Raw genomic sequence first — 15,564 nt, 5'->3', positions numbered from 1 at the left:
TGTTTATGCGAAAATGTTTTCTTTTTTATTTTTCTGAGCATTTGAATAAGAGATTGATCCTTTTCAAAACAATTATATCAATTATAAGACTTCAGTTAGGCCAGGAGAGGCACGGTAGCTGAGCTGTAAAGCGCTTGGCTTCCGAACCGGGGGCCCCGGGTTCGAATCCTGGTAAAGACTGGGATTTTCAACTTTGGAATCTTTGGGCGCCTCTGAGTCCACCCAGCTCCAATGGGTATCTGATATTAGTTGGGGAAAAGTAAAGGCGGTTGGTCGTTGTGCTGGCTACATGACAACCTCGTTAACTGTAGGCCACAAAAACATATGAACTTTACATCATCTGCCCTATAGACCACAAGGTCTGAAAGGGGAACTAGTTAGGCCAGGTTCACATCTAACTTTGCATTCACTTGCACCTATCTTTTGATCTGCTGTACCGTTGGGGCACTACACAAGATCTGTCAACCTTCTTTCTTCATTCTTATCTCTCATTTGTCTTTGATATAATTTCATTTGGATGTTCTTTCTGAAAATATTGAAGCCTGCCTGGGTGGACCACTTCGGGGGACGATTTTGAGTTTGTGTTTCCACACAAACTGTCTTAGTAATCTTGTTTCAATTTGTGTTTTCGACATCTGAGATGATCTTCCTGTTTACATTGTCTTTCATTTCAGTTACGGTTGTATCGCCTCATACCGTCATGTTCTCTAGTAGAATATTTAATTGCTTAAAGAGATGTCTTTTGAACGTAGACCGGATCTAATACACCCAAATGTAAATAAAGCAGATTGCTGTGATTAACTAAAAGTACGTGAGTTTTCCCACCCCTCAACAAAATGAAAAGCTTTAATATAGACTTAATCGGACAAAGTTTAGTAACATGTTTCTGTTGCGTCATCTTACGTTGTTTATTGTGTTGTAACATGCCTGTGTGTACATTTAACTAGTTTAATTTATTATGCAGTAAACATACAAGGAATGTTATTTTGACTCGAAAACGTAGCCAGTAAATATGTAACATTTAAAAAGCTGAAAAGGGCTTCGAATCTATGACTTTGAGTTGACAGCCAAGCGCTCCACCTTCACCTTATCCTATCCCTTAGTCTGTTGAGCCGTTAGGGTACCACACAAGATCTGTTGACAGTCTTTCTCCATTGCTGTGTCTTTTGCCTTGGGTAGAATTTCATTCAAAGACAGCGCTCTACATCCTAGCCATTTAACTTCATCTCCGGGTACATTTTTAAAATGTCATTGTTAATGAAATCGCGCGTATTGTTCCCAAGAACAGTTCCGATGTTCCTCTCAGCTGATGCAAGCTAACTAGCCCGATACGCACGGTACCTAGCATTAGGCTCACTGCGTTCTTCGAAGTGACACTGTCTGACGCAATCACCTCCGCCAAGTCTTAATCAACGCCAACGATTTACTGGTGTGTCTTACATGTTCCTGGTGACCATACTATGTCACTCTCCTTCCTCTCTGACCACTTTATTTAAAAAGATGTCAATAGTCTTAAACCATTTTGCAAGCCTTAAAAATATCTTTCGCCTCTTTAAGGAAAAAAAAAACATCATCACGCCAAGCATACTTTTACTAGTAGGGCGTAACGTAGGATTAGGCCTAGTACTTCAGCTAGGAGCTAAATGCTTTCTTGCTATCAAAATGTGGATCTAGTGTATAACCACTGTTTCTTTTTTTTAATTTAACTCTTTCTCTCCGTAATTATTTACCACATTCTGGTGGAATCATCGCTGGTATCGTCAGTTAGGAGAGAAAGAGTTAAAACTGTTCTGAAAATACCACATAACATTGAAATCTTTTTTTTTTCCCTTAGTCGTGATTTCCCAAATTTTTTTAATTTTTTTTTTTGACTGTTCTGACTGTCCTGCAAGAGATGGTAATAAATGTCAAATCTTCAGGGATCATCCATTGTATGGCGTCTGTAAGAAGTTGGGAAGGGATCGGGCTAGAAGTGGACGTTACGGGTGGAGACAGAGGCGTAGTGAGGGGAGGGGCACGATGCCCCGGGCGCCACCCTCAGGTGAAAAAAAAATATAGATATAAATTCTAAGGTTATTCGTATTATATTATTAGTAAATACTTTTTATTTATAAGCCTATATTTCTGTGATGTTCATGGAAAATAGGGGGAGCGGGCGCCAATATGGGTTCTTGCTTCTGGTGCATGTTTTGTTGTTTTGCTCACTACGCCTCTGGGTGGAGCTTATTGTGTAAGCCATATTGGAATGGTCACTTTAATTTGAATAATCTTATATACATATTTTATCAATTTAAATATGCATCTCTTTCTCACATAAACACACACACACACATATACATACATATATATATATATATATTATTATTATTATTATTTTACTTTTTTTTTTCATAGTCAAATGGATGTGGTCGAAAGCTCTAGTCACAAATTCAAGAAAAATACATGAATCATTTATTTCAGGCTAAAATTTCGCACACAGTTGTGTGTCTGTTTTTTTGTTTGTTTGTTTTTGTATATATATATATTCTGTTTGACTTTGACATCCTTGACTTGATAGAAGTCTCTCCGAAGCATGTTTATATTTACAATAACAATACATCATTCAAGTAGTGACAAAAATAAATATTTAGGCTAATGATTCAATTATTTTAGATTTCAGGGGGACACTCCACAGATTGTTATACTGGGCTTTTCGAGAACACATTTTTCATCATTTTAAACACACACATTTCTTCGTGATTTTGGAAGTCGATGTCTGGGGAGAAAAAAAAAGTAGGGGCGAGGTTAATGTATGGACACCGTAAATGGATAAGTCTCTCACGGTACGGTGATAAGAGGAAAAAAACAACACTTTATACATCATGTGCTGGTATTGACTTAGATGTTTATTAGACATTCAAATGTTTGCACAAATATTTATCTCCCTCTAGTGCCCGCCCTTTACACTTCATATCTTGTAAGCTATTTTTTTAATAGCTGTAATTATTGCTTATTATACATGTTTACAAAATATGAATATAATGAAATTTTTTAAAACATTAATTACGTGGTTTCTTCATTTATTATCAAATCAAATTAATTGTTTGAATGTGTATTTTAATTTTGTATCGGACTAAAGTGGCTCTACAACCCCCAACCAAGCAATCATGTTTCATCACTTCATTTTTTTAACTACAATATGGCTAAATATTATTTTAGAATCTAGAATCTATATCTAAACAATATATTTGGTTTCATTTCAATTTCAAGCATATCAGTTTTAAATATATCTTATACAACAAGGTAGTGGTAATAAGGAACAAAGTAAATAGAGTCTAATTTTTAGAGTTAATAATCTGTGCTCCTTATCTGAATATTTTGTTTTTCTTTTAATTAAAAAAAATTGGCTTTATGTTGTATATATTATTTTATTAATGAACATCAGTTGTAATAAAGTTTGAAAAGTTATGCGTTTTTTTTGTCTCTCCAATAAAACAATGCCACACTGAAATAAGTGTTGGATCTAGACTAGTAAATATAGATCTACATCGCCTACGTGGCATTGAATATCGAAGATTTCACCGTTATTCATGTAGTTCTAATCTATGCATGCTTATGTTTCAATATTAACCTATGCAGTTTTCAAAATGTACATTTAAAGAGAATATTTACTAAACTCGGGCGGAAAAAGATGCATATATAACTTTTAGACTGATAGAGGTTACTCAAATTTAGCAGTCTAGTGTCTGGCTCGCGTGTTGCAACTGCCCCGCTCCTTCTGCTTCCGCCTATTGTATTTTTAGCAACGCGCCCCAGCAACAACCTTCGTGACCTGGAGTTACGGCCGCTGATTGGCTGTTAACATGAAGTGTCAAGGGCATTGCAAGCTGAATCATGACAGTCATGTGACATAAACATTGCCACCTGGATCTCACGTGTATAATTCTGGCTATAATTTGTGTATTATTTCATGGTGCCATTGTGGAATAGGTGTTAACTATAATCTTCATTCAATACTTTATTCGATGGGATATACAATAGTCGCCTGCATGTAGTCCAAACGGGTTACCAATGCTTGCGTTCCGTCTTTCATCCATGGAATGCCTGCTTTGGTAGGCGGATTCCGGTTGGATAATTCATCGAGTGCAGGTACGTCATTCCCTTGCTTGTAGCAGACGTTGTTTTAAAGTAATATCGCCGTAAGTGTTACTTTTACATTGAAAACTGTTTCCATTGAATTTTCCGATGCATTTCAATTTCTTTGGTTTGCATTTGTGTGCTTGGTGTTTGAATTAAAAAAAAAATGAATCACTAGCGATCGTTGTCTTGTACCACTACGCATGCGCCTTGGCGACTGACCTAATTAGCTGGAAAACCCCTGTGTTGGACTGTGCTGGTTCTTGTTCTGTGTACTGCGTATGTAAATGTAAACACAACTTCGCGTGTCATGTCATGTCGGTCTTGGACTACACAGATCCTAGGGTAATTATGTATAAACATTTATTTCTAAAGCAAACATTTATTACATTCGTCACCGTATTTAGCCTAGCCCTTATCTATTTTTCCGCATTTTTAAGCCAAATATGTTTATTGTTTTTAATGTTACACATCAAAACTTCACACTTCCTCTTCCTCTCCCCTCCCCTTTTCCCTTGTTTTTCGTTACAGTAAGTTTAAAGTTTAGTTGTTGTTTTTTTCATCATTCATTAAATACTAGTCCGGTAGTTAAATTATTTACTTATCGATATCGCGTAATAACACTATATACGACTTAAAATAGATCTAGCAACTATTTTTACTCCAGACAGACGAATTGTCGAATGTGATTTGTCTTCTCTTTGTTGCGTCAAGAATGAATGAATGATATGCATCGCAATCTTAACGCCAATGTCCAATCTACAATGCCTCATACAATTTGACCATTAAATCTAGTTTAACAGCGCATTATGTAGTTTACATCATTACTAACTAGATCTAGTTGCAAACCTTTAAAGATTAAGACTAAGATCTTGATGCAGCTAAGGGGATTTTATTTTAAAAGTCTACAAGACTTAGTTTAGTTGAATTCTGAAATAAATTGCTAATATACTAAATAATACTTGTTAGAACATAACATGTCATAGATTTTATATGATCTAGAATCTACATCTAGTCGTCAAATCACGTAAGTTTGGAGAGGAAGATGTAAGTTGTTATTGGTGAGATATTTTCTGTTATTGGTATTATTGAAGTAGGATAGTTAGTAAATCAACGGCCTTGGTACATCACCTTTCTTTGGTACACTTCTCTCATACAAATGAATAAAAATATTGTATTTATAGAATCAGTTTATTTTGATAAATGTCAATGTACATTTTGGGTATTGTGGATGCAGCTTTTGACACTTTTGTTGTGTCCTATGAAATAGAGCTTTTAATAGTTATATCATGTTCTCAGAGGCTAGTGCATTTTTCTCTTTAACCATAGATAATAAATAGATCTAGCTCTAGAGATTGATACCTAAATAATAAACGCCAAATGATACAGTATACGTTCAAATTTATGATGGGGAAAAACTGTTTGTATTTTATAGCCTGAAGCAAAGGTTTTAAAATATGTTATGGTAAACATGTTAATTTTTATGCTGCATATATTTTAAAATTATACACTAAACATATTCTATTTTTTAGATAATTCTCTTGTTATCACTATCATTATTTAAAATCTACGAAAATGAATAAAATTGTGGCATGTTTGACTCGCAAGGGCAAGCACAAGAATTATTTCCCTGTTTTTTTTTTCAATGAATTGCTAATGCTTAAAAAATAAATATAAATATTAGTTAAAGTAAAAAGCAACCCCTTCATTTATATTTCTTATCAAACGTTGCACTCTAGACTATTGTCTCGATAGTCCGAATTCTTCTGTCATCCCCCTGTGTCCTGTGGGAGGTTTGGGCTAGGATGTAATAAACCTTGAAGGAGCGTTTGAAATAACCAAATGTTTAATAGTTTGTACAAAATTTAAAAAAAATATGAAATGAATTTAACTGCTGTGTATGTCTTATTCTAGTGTTAAATTGTTTGTAATTGTTTAGTTTGTTAATATTTAAAATGTAGATTTAAACTAAGACAACAGAAATAATTAGTAAGGAATGAACCAAAGATTTTAAATCATTTTGAATTGAAAAAAAAATAGGCTTCTTATTTTTCATTAAAAAAATATTAGTTCTCTAACTTTGAACCAATGTCAGGCTTTTCAAGTAGTTTTACTCTACATTCTTATAACTATGAATCATTAAATATCATATTATCACAATAAATAATGATAACAATTATACACAAAATAAATAATTTAAAAAAAAAAAGCTTTTTATAACTAAAATAAACTTTTAAATGAGTGGATTAAAAAAAAACATGTAGATCATAAAAACACACACACATACAAATTTCATCTATCTTCCTTTAAACAAATAAAGTATATTTTTTTCCCCTCGCACCCTGTCACTTTGAAAGAAAAAAAAAGATTCTTCATACTTAAAACTAACTGGTGCCAGGTTTATTATTTCAAATGCTTGTGTTGACCAGTGCACATTCCAGAAAATGTCAGTCATCCCTAGGTCAAGTTTTTGTTTGACATGCAACCCATTCACGATGTATGTAGACTAACATTTTTTTTATACCATTTTTGAACAAGTAAAATTTGTTGTGTCTCAATTTGGTAAAGACAATGTGTTTTATCTCCTGAAAGACTCAAATTAACTAGCAAAACCTTGACATTTATTTTTAAAATTCTTGTAGAAATTATATCAATCCTTGAAGACTTTTTGTAGATATTATTTGAAACCAAAGTATTTCATTCCTTGAAGAAGACTTTTGATGACATGTTTTACTTTTGTAGACGAATTGACTTTAATGCAATGCTTTTGTATTTGACAGGTCTGCTTCAGTACAATAGCCATGCTGATACTTCCACCCAATCTTTGTGTTTGGCAGTGAAGGCTTTCTCAGGGGGCCACTCTGAGATGTCGGACCCCCACCACCATCATCACCATCACCACCACAATTCTCAGCAGTCTGTGGCAGTGGCAGATGTGGTCACGATGCAGACCAAAATACCCAACACATTTCGTGACTCTGCCACGGCACCGCTGAGGAAACTTAGTGTTGATCTCATCAAAACCTACAAACACATTAACGAAGTGAGTATTAGTTCTTTCCCTTATTGACTTAACTCTTTCTCTCCTAATTAATGATACCATCGTTGATTTGACCTCATTAAATTAATTTGTTTTTATAAAATTTTATTTGTTATATTATATAAAAAGAGCATGCATTCTCCTATAATTCTATACCAAAAGTAATGTTTTCTGATGACAAACAAAAATGTTATTGAAGTTTAATCATAACAGGGTAGAATGTACAAATATGAAAAATGAACCATTCTGTCAGAACGTGGAAAAATAATTACGGAGATAAAGAGTTAAGATTTTTTTTTTCAGACAGGATTGGATGAACTCTCATTTTGTTCTCTGTGTTGTAAGAGTTGAATACCCATAGTTCATGTAGTGATATTTTGCTAGGACATCGACAACAAGTACTCAGTAACAAGTAAAAAAAGATTATTAAAATCTTGACTGATGAGTTTTAAATCAAAATATTTTTGTAGTTTGTTAAACCCGTTAGCCTGTAATCAATAGAAATGTTAGTTTTTTTTGTGTGTGTTTTACTAGACACTCACCCCTTGCGGCATGTCAGGAACATGGAAACTAATTATTGTGATAAGAATAGACACCCAGAGGTTTTAACATGTGTTTATTTATATTAAATAGAAGAAAAAAAAGTAATAATAGAAATAAGTATGGTAAAGTGTAATGGTAATCACTTCTATAGCTAATCACCAATAATTAACAATATTCCAAAAATAAATATGCTTGTATACATAAGCTAGGGTTGTACAGGATTTCCAGCTTAACTCAGATGTTACAACCAAAAGCTTGTCTTTACTGGTGAAGTAACTCAATACAGCTATGCAAATACCAACTCATCAACTGCGTCTTGTATGGGTTCTTCAATTCTTGGGTCATACAAAATTCCGTCATCTTCTTACAAGACAGTCACAGTTAACACACGGTTAACTCCCAGACACCGGCCCTATAATAGAAATAATGTAACAGCTCGACAGAGTCTAATTCTGAACAATAATTGGACAATATAATGTACAAAAATGTAGCGTAAACCAAGATCTAACAAAACAAAAATTACCAACTAAATGTGGATAGATGACACTGGTTATTAACAACAAAAATGACATCTGACATCCAACTAACAGTTTTTAAGTCAACAACATGGCCTCCTGTTAAAGCTATGGGTCTACTTGCCCTCTCTTTACAAATTACACACTCATCATTCTCACAAATCAAAACATTGTGAGTCATTCACCACTGATGTCAATTGGAGCTGTCCAGACAAAAGTCATTATTAATAAATATAAAAAAAAGTCATTATTAATAAATATTTTAAAAAATCATTATTAATAAATATAATCAAAATAAGTACGAAGATACTGACACATCACTGTGAGGAGTTAAGGAAGTTTTGTGTGTGTATAATGGCTGGAATAATATTGTATAGCATATTCACAGTTTTGCAAGATTCTGGTTGTAGATGATTATTATCGTCATTTGAATGAGTAATATTTATTCAGGAACTGGTAGAGTAAGAATGTATATAAAGATTAGTGCCTGTGAAAATAGTTAGTGATTTAGATTTGAGAGAATAAAAGTTGAAGCTGTTAAAATAAGTTAGGTCTAGAGTTCTCATGAGTAGATAGAATAAAGAACTTGTTCCCAACAATCATATTAGTCAGCCCCTTTTGTTTTATGTAATTCTTCCATACATTTGAGTATAAAAAAATATGCCCCTTAGGTTTCAAAAGAAATGTGTTGATGTCAGTGTTATGTTCCTAATTGTGCAGGTCTACTACGCCAAAAAGAAAAGACGTGCTGTTGGTGCAGCTCAAGGGGACGAGAGTGGGAACAAAAAAGGCAAAGTCAACGCTCACATCTACAATGACGGCTACGATGATTCCAATCACGACTATATAGTTAACCCTGGTGAAAAATGGATGGACAGATATGAAATTGACTCCCTGATAGGGAAAGGCTCTTTTGGTCAGGTTAGTGCTCTTCTTTCTTACTTCTTTTTAATTTAATTATCATTAGTGATTTAATTATCCATGCTGAGGCTTACAAAGGTATTCAACCTTCATCACCAGCCACCTAAGTTTGAGCATAGATACAGACTCTTAAGTTTTGTATTATATGCTAAAAGTTTCATTATCAGTGAATTAACAATCATACAAAAAAAAAGTTTACAAACCTTTGACTATACATGATAAATAATGGTTTAATTTCATTTCTTTAAAAATTTAAACATTCCTGAAATATTTAAATATAATACAGACTTAAATGTCAATGATCCATTGAACTTAGTTACTTAGTAACTGAAGCTAATTAACATCATTGGGGGTCGTGCTAACATATTTCTTTTGGTTGTTCCAGGTTGTCAAGGCCTTTGACCACATTGACCAGGAGCATGTGGCTATAAAGATCATCAAAAATAAGAAGCCATTTTTAAATCAGGCGCAGATAGAAGTGAAGTTGCTGGAGCTAATGAACTCTAATGATAGAGAGAACAAGTACTATATAGGTAATGGTGATTTAGTTTGACTTTAGTACTGTAGAGAGGAAAGTGGACCACTTCTGGACTAACTACAATAGCAACATAGACTTCTTGGCTATTTAACTGAGGGGACTTGAGTTTAATCCTGAGCCTGACTTATGTATTCCCGATGATACTGGAGTGGTGTTGTTTTTGCTGAGTGCCTAAGGGCAGTATGAATACCTCCTAGATACTCCCTCCCCTCACATGTCCACAAAAGAATGGAGTGAGCATGCTAAATGAGCCTGGAACATTATTGCTATAAAAATTTTTAACTTAAATTTCATTGTGGAGCTATTTTTAATAGTTCTTCTTCTTTCGACCTAAAAGCTTTATGGCCATACATTATTCTATAAAGTTACTAGGAAATTGTTTTGGTTTCGTAAAATATCCATACATAATCATACTAGATGTAACAATTTATATATTTGTATTAAAAAAAATTTTCTCCTCTATTCCAGTTCGCCTGAAGAGAAACTTTATGTTTCGTAACCACCTGTGCCTTGTTTTTGAGCTACTCTCCTACAACCTGTATGACCTGCTGCGGAACACAAACTTTAGGGGCGTGTCCCTGAACCTGACCCGAAAGTTTGCACAGCAGCTGTGTACTGCGCTGCTGTTTCTTGCCACCCCCGAGCTCAACATTATTCACTGTGATTTAAAACCTGAAAACATTCTACTGTGTAACCCTAAGCGCAGTGCTATCAAAATTGTTGACTTTGGCAGTTCTTGTCAGATAGGACAGAGGGTAAGTGGTTTTTTTTTTACTCTGATGTGATCTCTTGACTTAAACCAGTAATACAATTTAATGTGTTTGTGTGATTGATTGTGTACCTGTGTTGTATGCAGCTCTCTTTGTAACTAAATTGATCTACCACATGAGATGTAACTTCAGTTTGTATGTTTCAATACTGTAAAGCATAGTGTGGAGACAATAACAATCTTATCATTAACTAAGTAATTAAAGAAAAATTATTTTTTTTTCTTTTAACTAGGACAAACATGATGGAACCCCGAAATTTTATTTTTCTTTAAATACAGGGGGGGGGGGGGGGGAATCTGAATTAATTTATGTAGAACGTAATGTAAAATGTATTTTAATTTAAATCTGATTTTAGAAGTTTTTAAACACAAATACATTTCTAAATGTGATTTTTTTTTTAAGTGCGATGTAAAGACTTTTTTTGTATTTGAAAGGAATGTTTTTCTTTAATATTCATATAGTTAATATATACGGTTTCAATATTGCTCAATTTTTAAAAATCAATCTTTTTTTCTATCTCTCTTTTATCTAGATTTATCAGTACATTCAGTCTAGGTTTTATAGATCTCCTGAAGTTCTACTGGGCATTCCATATGATCTGGCCATAGACATGTGGAGTTTAGGCTGTATTCTGGTGGAGATGCACACAGGGGAACCACTGTTTGCTGGCTCTAATGAGGTGAGTCACAGTGTTTGTAGTATGCTCAAGTCTTACTGTTTGTCAGGCCCTCAACATCTAAAAATATAACTTGACCTAGTACTTTGTTTAAAAAAATTAACTACTTTTCAATTTAATCTGTGGGATAAGAACTTATTTTAATATAACAATCTGTTGAAGATTGACCTTTGAAAGTGTAACAATGCGGGTAAAAAATGTTATGTGCTTACATATAATGATAAGATTTCCAAGTCATTAGCAAAAATATACATTTAACCCAAGGACTAGCTTATTATTATTTTTCTGTTGAAAAGTTTCTGTTCTGTTAGTTTTTATTAAATAATTGCTATAGCTATTCTATAGTATTTCCTGTTGTGAAACATGAACAACTATATAGAAAACTCTGAAGTCATTATCATCACATTATCCTACCACAGTTTGACCAAATGATGAAGATAGTTGAAGTACTGGGTATGCCTCCTAAACATTTATTGGATCAGGCTCAGAAGACACGCAAGTATTTTGAACAGTTGCCAGATGGCTCTTATGTCCCAAGGAAGTCTAAAGACAATAAGAAGGTAAGCTGGTTGTTAACAGGCTTTTAGTCTAATTTTTTTTAAGGTCGTCCCCCTCCCCCCAACGCAGACACAACCTTTAGAGAGAGAAAAATAATGAAATAAATAGATTCAGTAATTAATCTTAAATAATATAAGTTTCTTTAAATTGTTTTTTTTTTTTTTATTTGCTTATGTAGTTGTTGTTGTTTTTTTCGTTTAAATTAATTTTTTATGTTTGAACAAAAATAAAATTGTTTCCCCACAAAGCCTAGCCTAATAGGTAGGAATAAGTCCCCCACCCACCAGTCTATAATTTTTTATCCAATTTTAACCTCTATTTGAATTTTGTTTTTTCAGTATAAACCTCCACACTCCCGTAAGTTACACGAAATCATAGGGGCTGAAACGGGTGGACCAGGGGGCAGAAGATCTGGGGAGGTGGGTCACGGAGTGGCAGACTATCTGAAATTTAAGGATCTCATTCTCCGCATGCTGGAATACGATCCAAAAACCAGGATCACGCCCTACTATGCCCTGCAGCACAACTTCTTTAAGAAAACCTCAGATGAAAGCACCAACACTAGCAACAGCACGTCAACTAGCCCCGCCATGGAGACCAACGCAGGAAGTCCAACAGGTGAGACTGAGAGAGAGTTTTAACTGTTAGATTCTTGCATAGCCACTTTTTGATCATTGATAGCTAAATTGAATTCTGTAATAGTTTGTATGAACATTTGATGTTGGTATTCCTTTGGCTATTGAGATCAGTAATATCTTTGCTGCTACAATAGTTCCTGATAAGTAGAGAAATGGCATCAATCTAGCATTTGGTTTTGACTTTTACCATTCTTTTAGTTTTACATATCTAACTACCTTCTGTAACTTAATACACCAATAGCAATCTATGAGTATGATTTCGATTTGTCTCCTATTAACTTAACATTACAAATACACATTTATCAATGTTTCAAATTCCCTGTGTTATGCAGTTGTTAAATTCTAAAGTCGGCATTATCATTGGATATGTGTCCATTTTAATATGTCATGGGCATTATGTCCAGTTCTTTACTTTATTCTTACCTTTTTGAAAGTTGGTTCTGTTCATTAGATAAAGTATGAGCCATGAAGTAGATCATTTTCAATACTATCTGACGATTTTTTTGGCATGGACAAACAACATTCAGTGTACACTTTTTTTTTTTGGCTCTTCTGGTTGGCCTCCACGTGATCAGAAACAAACGCTCCCTTTAGTGGCTCATTGTTTTTTGTGACATGAAATATCAAGTGGAAATAAAAGTAATGATTTATTAGTAAAGCGCTTATGGTTTCTAATGGTTCAAATAAGTAGTTGAAATATATATGTATCTGTTAGTAAGAATAAAATTTACGAAATGTTTAGATCACTATACGATTCAGACAAAACATGATTTGATACCATTTGAAAGTTTGGAATTAGTGCTTTTCTCGTGCATCTAGTTAAAATATTATTATTCTTTTTCATGTGTAACTTAAGTAATTATTTTTATGCTATGTTAAAAACATGGATATAATCAGGAAAAACATTTTTTAGACCACTGAATAAAATAATGCAAAATGGGATTAGACCACATGATCTGCATAATAAGACTAAACCAGATCCATGATGTTTGGTAAGAAAGCTAAGTGCTCAGAATAATACCCAAAATTCGACATAAATATCTCTATAAAACTTAAAACCAAAATTACTGTTTCCTTGTTTTATTTAAATTAAATCTTTTGAATTTTGTTATCTTTCAGACATCATTCCATTCCAAAAATCTTTGTAGCTGTGTTTCACTAGCCACTCTCTGCAGAAAATTAAATCCCTTTCCTTGGGTACATTTCACTTAATTGTTTTGTTTTGTTTGTTTGTTTCCAATGTTGAGTTGTTTCTACAGAACTTGTAGTCAGCTGTCAGTGATATACTAATATCATTTATGATTCTTTTCAAAATGGTAAACAGCTGAGGTAAATTCTGTAGATTTTATTGTTCTGATTTGTTGTTTGCATTTATTTGAAACTATTTTTGATTTATTTAACCAATAGATTTTATGTTGAGCTATATATCTCTGTCATTTTTGTCTCAACTTTTCAAAATAAGCAAACCAGAAACGTCACTTTTGTGGTTCTGTTGTGTTAACTTCTAATTAGATTCACTGGCTCCATAATGGTGTAACTGTTTGGGGCACTCAAATTTCTTGCTTCATTTGATATCTATTCAAACTGTCTGAATTTAAAGGCAAGTTGATCAAATTTGCTGTATCATCTATACCCCTCAGTAGTCTTCTCAGCCTACCAATAAACATTAAAATAGGAAATGTTAAGCTGCTTGGATCAATAATAATTTTTGTTACATTGTTTTTGAAGTTGAAAAACTAATATCGCTTTTGTTTTGTTCTCTTCAATTAACCCTTACATTAACCTTGGATAGTCTTTTTTAAAATGACAATTTTTGTTTTATGGTATTGATTTAATACAAAACTTTAAAAAACTTAATTTAATAAAGATTAGCAAATCAAAACAAAAGTAAATATCAGTTCTGCTCTTAGATAAATGTTTTATGAACAATGAAGTATACATTAGCCTTTTTTTTTTTTTTTTCCCATCTAGCAAAATTTTTTTTCCCAACGTAAGATTCATCAAATATTTAATTTTTTTTTTGAAGATAGTGGAATAAATGGTTTCTGGATATAACATTTCAATTTTGAAATAGTATTCATTTTTAAATTGGTCGCTCATTTAAAGTAACAATTAATCAAGCACAGGTGTTATTTGTAAGATTAACTTTCGCACTAAGCACAAGTATATTCTAAAGATAGTTGGTTTTTCCCAGCCCCCTTACTATCAGGCTTTTACATAGCGAGAATTAATGATAGTGTACAGTTTTGGCTCATGGCTGAGCCTTCTGGGCCTAACGCCTTTTCCAATTTTATCTATTTCATAGATGCCTTGTTTCACCCATCTCAACCCTTGAGACAAAGTGACTCGTTCTCTAGACACCGTGCTCAGTAAGGGGGGACATGGCCAATAACTCAATCAATGTAGGTACTGAGCACTGCAGGGTTCCCAGATTCTTTAAAAAAAACAAAAAAACTTGTGATTTTAATGGGCCTCTCACTTCCTGTCTTTTGTAAACAAACAAATTTGTGAAAAAGTTTTTAAGTTGGGAGTGTGGTGGCCGAGTGGTAAAGCACTCGACCTCAAAACCAAAAAGTCTTGATTCTTAATCATGGCAAAGGCTGTAATTATACGGTACCAGTTGTTATTGAGTCCACCCAGCTTTAATGAGACGCTTGGGATCTGTTGGTCACTTTGCTGATCATAAACAACCTTATTAAACAGGTTGTGTGATGAGGTGGTGAACTTTGCACTTTAGACCTCTAGGTCTTTAAGTTATTTTGTTCTAGTTTCCTCTTGAAACAGAGTAAGCCATAAAATCTGGGAACGCTGAAAAGTTAGACATTTTAAATATTTCTCCAATGAACAAGAAAAACTAAAAAAAATAATCATAGCCTGTAGTCAAAGGACACATTGAAATAGTTCAAAATGTACACTATATTATCTCATGTCAAACCTTGTATTCAACAAAACATATGTAAAACAAACAGTTATTTTAATTGACATTTGGCATTATAGGAACATATCAAACATTGGATATTAATACATTAGTCTTGGCCTCATACATTTTTCCTCTAACAAGGTTTGACAGTGTTTTTAATTTAAAATTTATCAAGGCTTGTAGCGATAAAGCTTTAGTTTGATTATAAAATATTATCTATATCAGTGGTTTCCACAGCCAAATTTTAAGATGGGTTTATAGTCCTGTTTTGAAGTTCTTTTATAATCTATTGGGCTTGCTGGGTTTTATTTGGAAAAAAATGGGGTTAT

At 33.5% G+C, this 15,564-nt stretch overlaps 1 protein-coding gene across 5 annotated transcripts in view; it reads left to right on the top strand.

Moving 5' to 3' along the window:
* LOC106071903 (dual specificity tyrosine-phosphorylation-regulated kinase 1B-like) overlaps positions 1-15,564 on the top strand; it is a 40,798-nt gene that overhangs the window by 17,282 nt on the left and 7,952 nt on the right. The window contains exons 1-8 of one of the 5 annotated variants that reach the window (XM_013232122.2): positions 3,864-4,128; positions 6,897-7,159; positions 8,935-9,135; positions 9,521-9,668; positions 10,142-10,428; positions 10,976-11,122; positions 11,539-11,679; positions 12,016-12,295. In XM_013232122.2, coding sequence (XP_013087576.1) covers positions 4,080-4,128; positions 6,897-7,159; positions 8,935-9,135; positions 9,521-9,668; positions 10,142-10,428; positions 10,976-11,122; positions 11,539-11,679; positions 12,016-12,295 — 1,516 coding nt within the window. In that variant the 5' untranslated portion in view covers positions 3,864-4,079. The other 4 variants (XM_013232125.2, XM_013232124.2, XM_013232123.2 and 1 more) reach the window with 4 other exon arrangements.

The sequence above is a fragment of the Biomphalaria glabrata genome, chromosome 14 (assembly GCF_947242115.1).
Source record: "Biomphalaria glabrata chromosome 14, xgBioGlab47.1, whole genome shotgun sequence".
Classification (NCBI taxonomy): domain Eukaryota; kingdom Metazoa; phylum Mollusca; class Gastropoda; family Planorbidae; genus Biomphalaria; species Biomphalaria glabrata.
The sequence above is the reverse complement of the archived record's forward strand: the minus strand, read 5'-3'. Positions and strand labels throughout refer to the sequence as shown.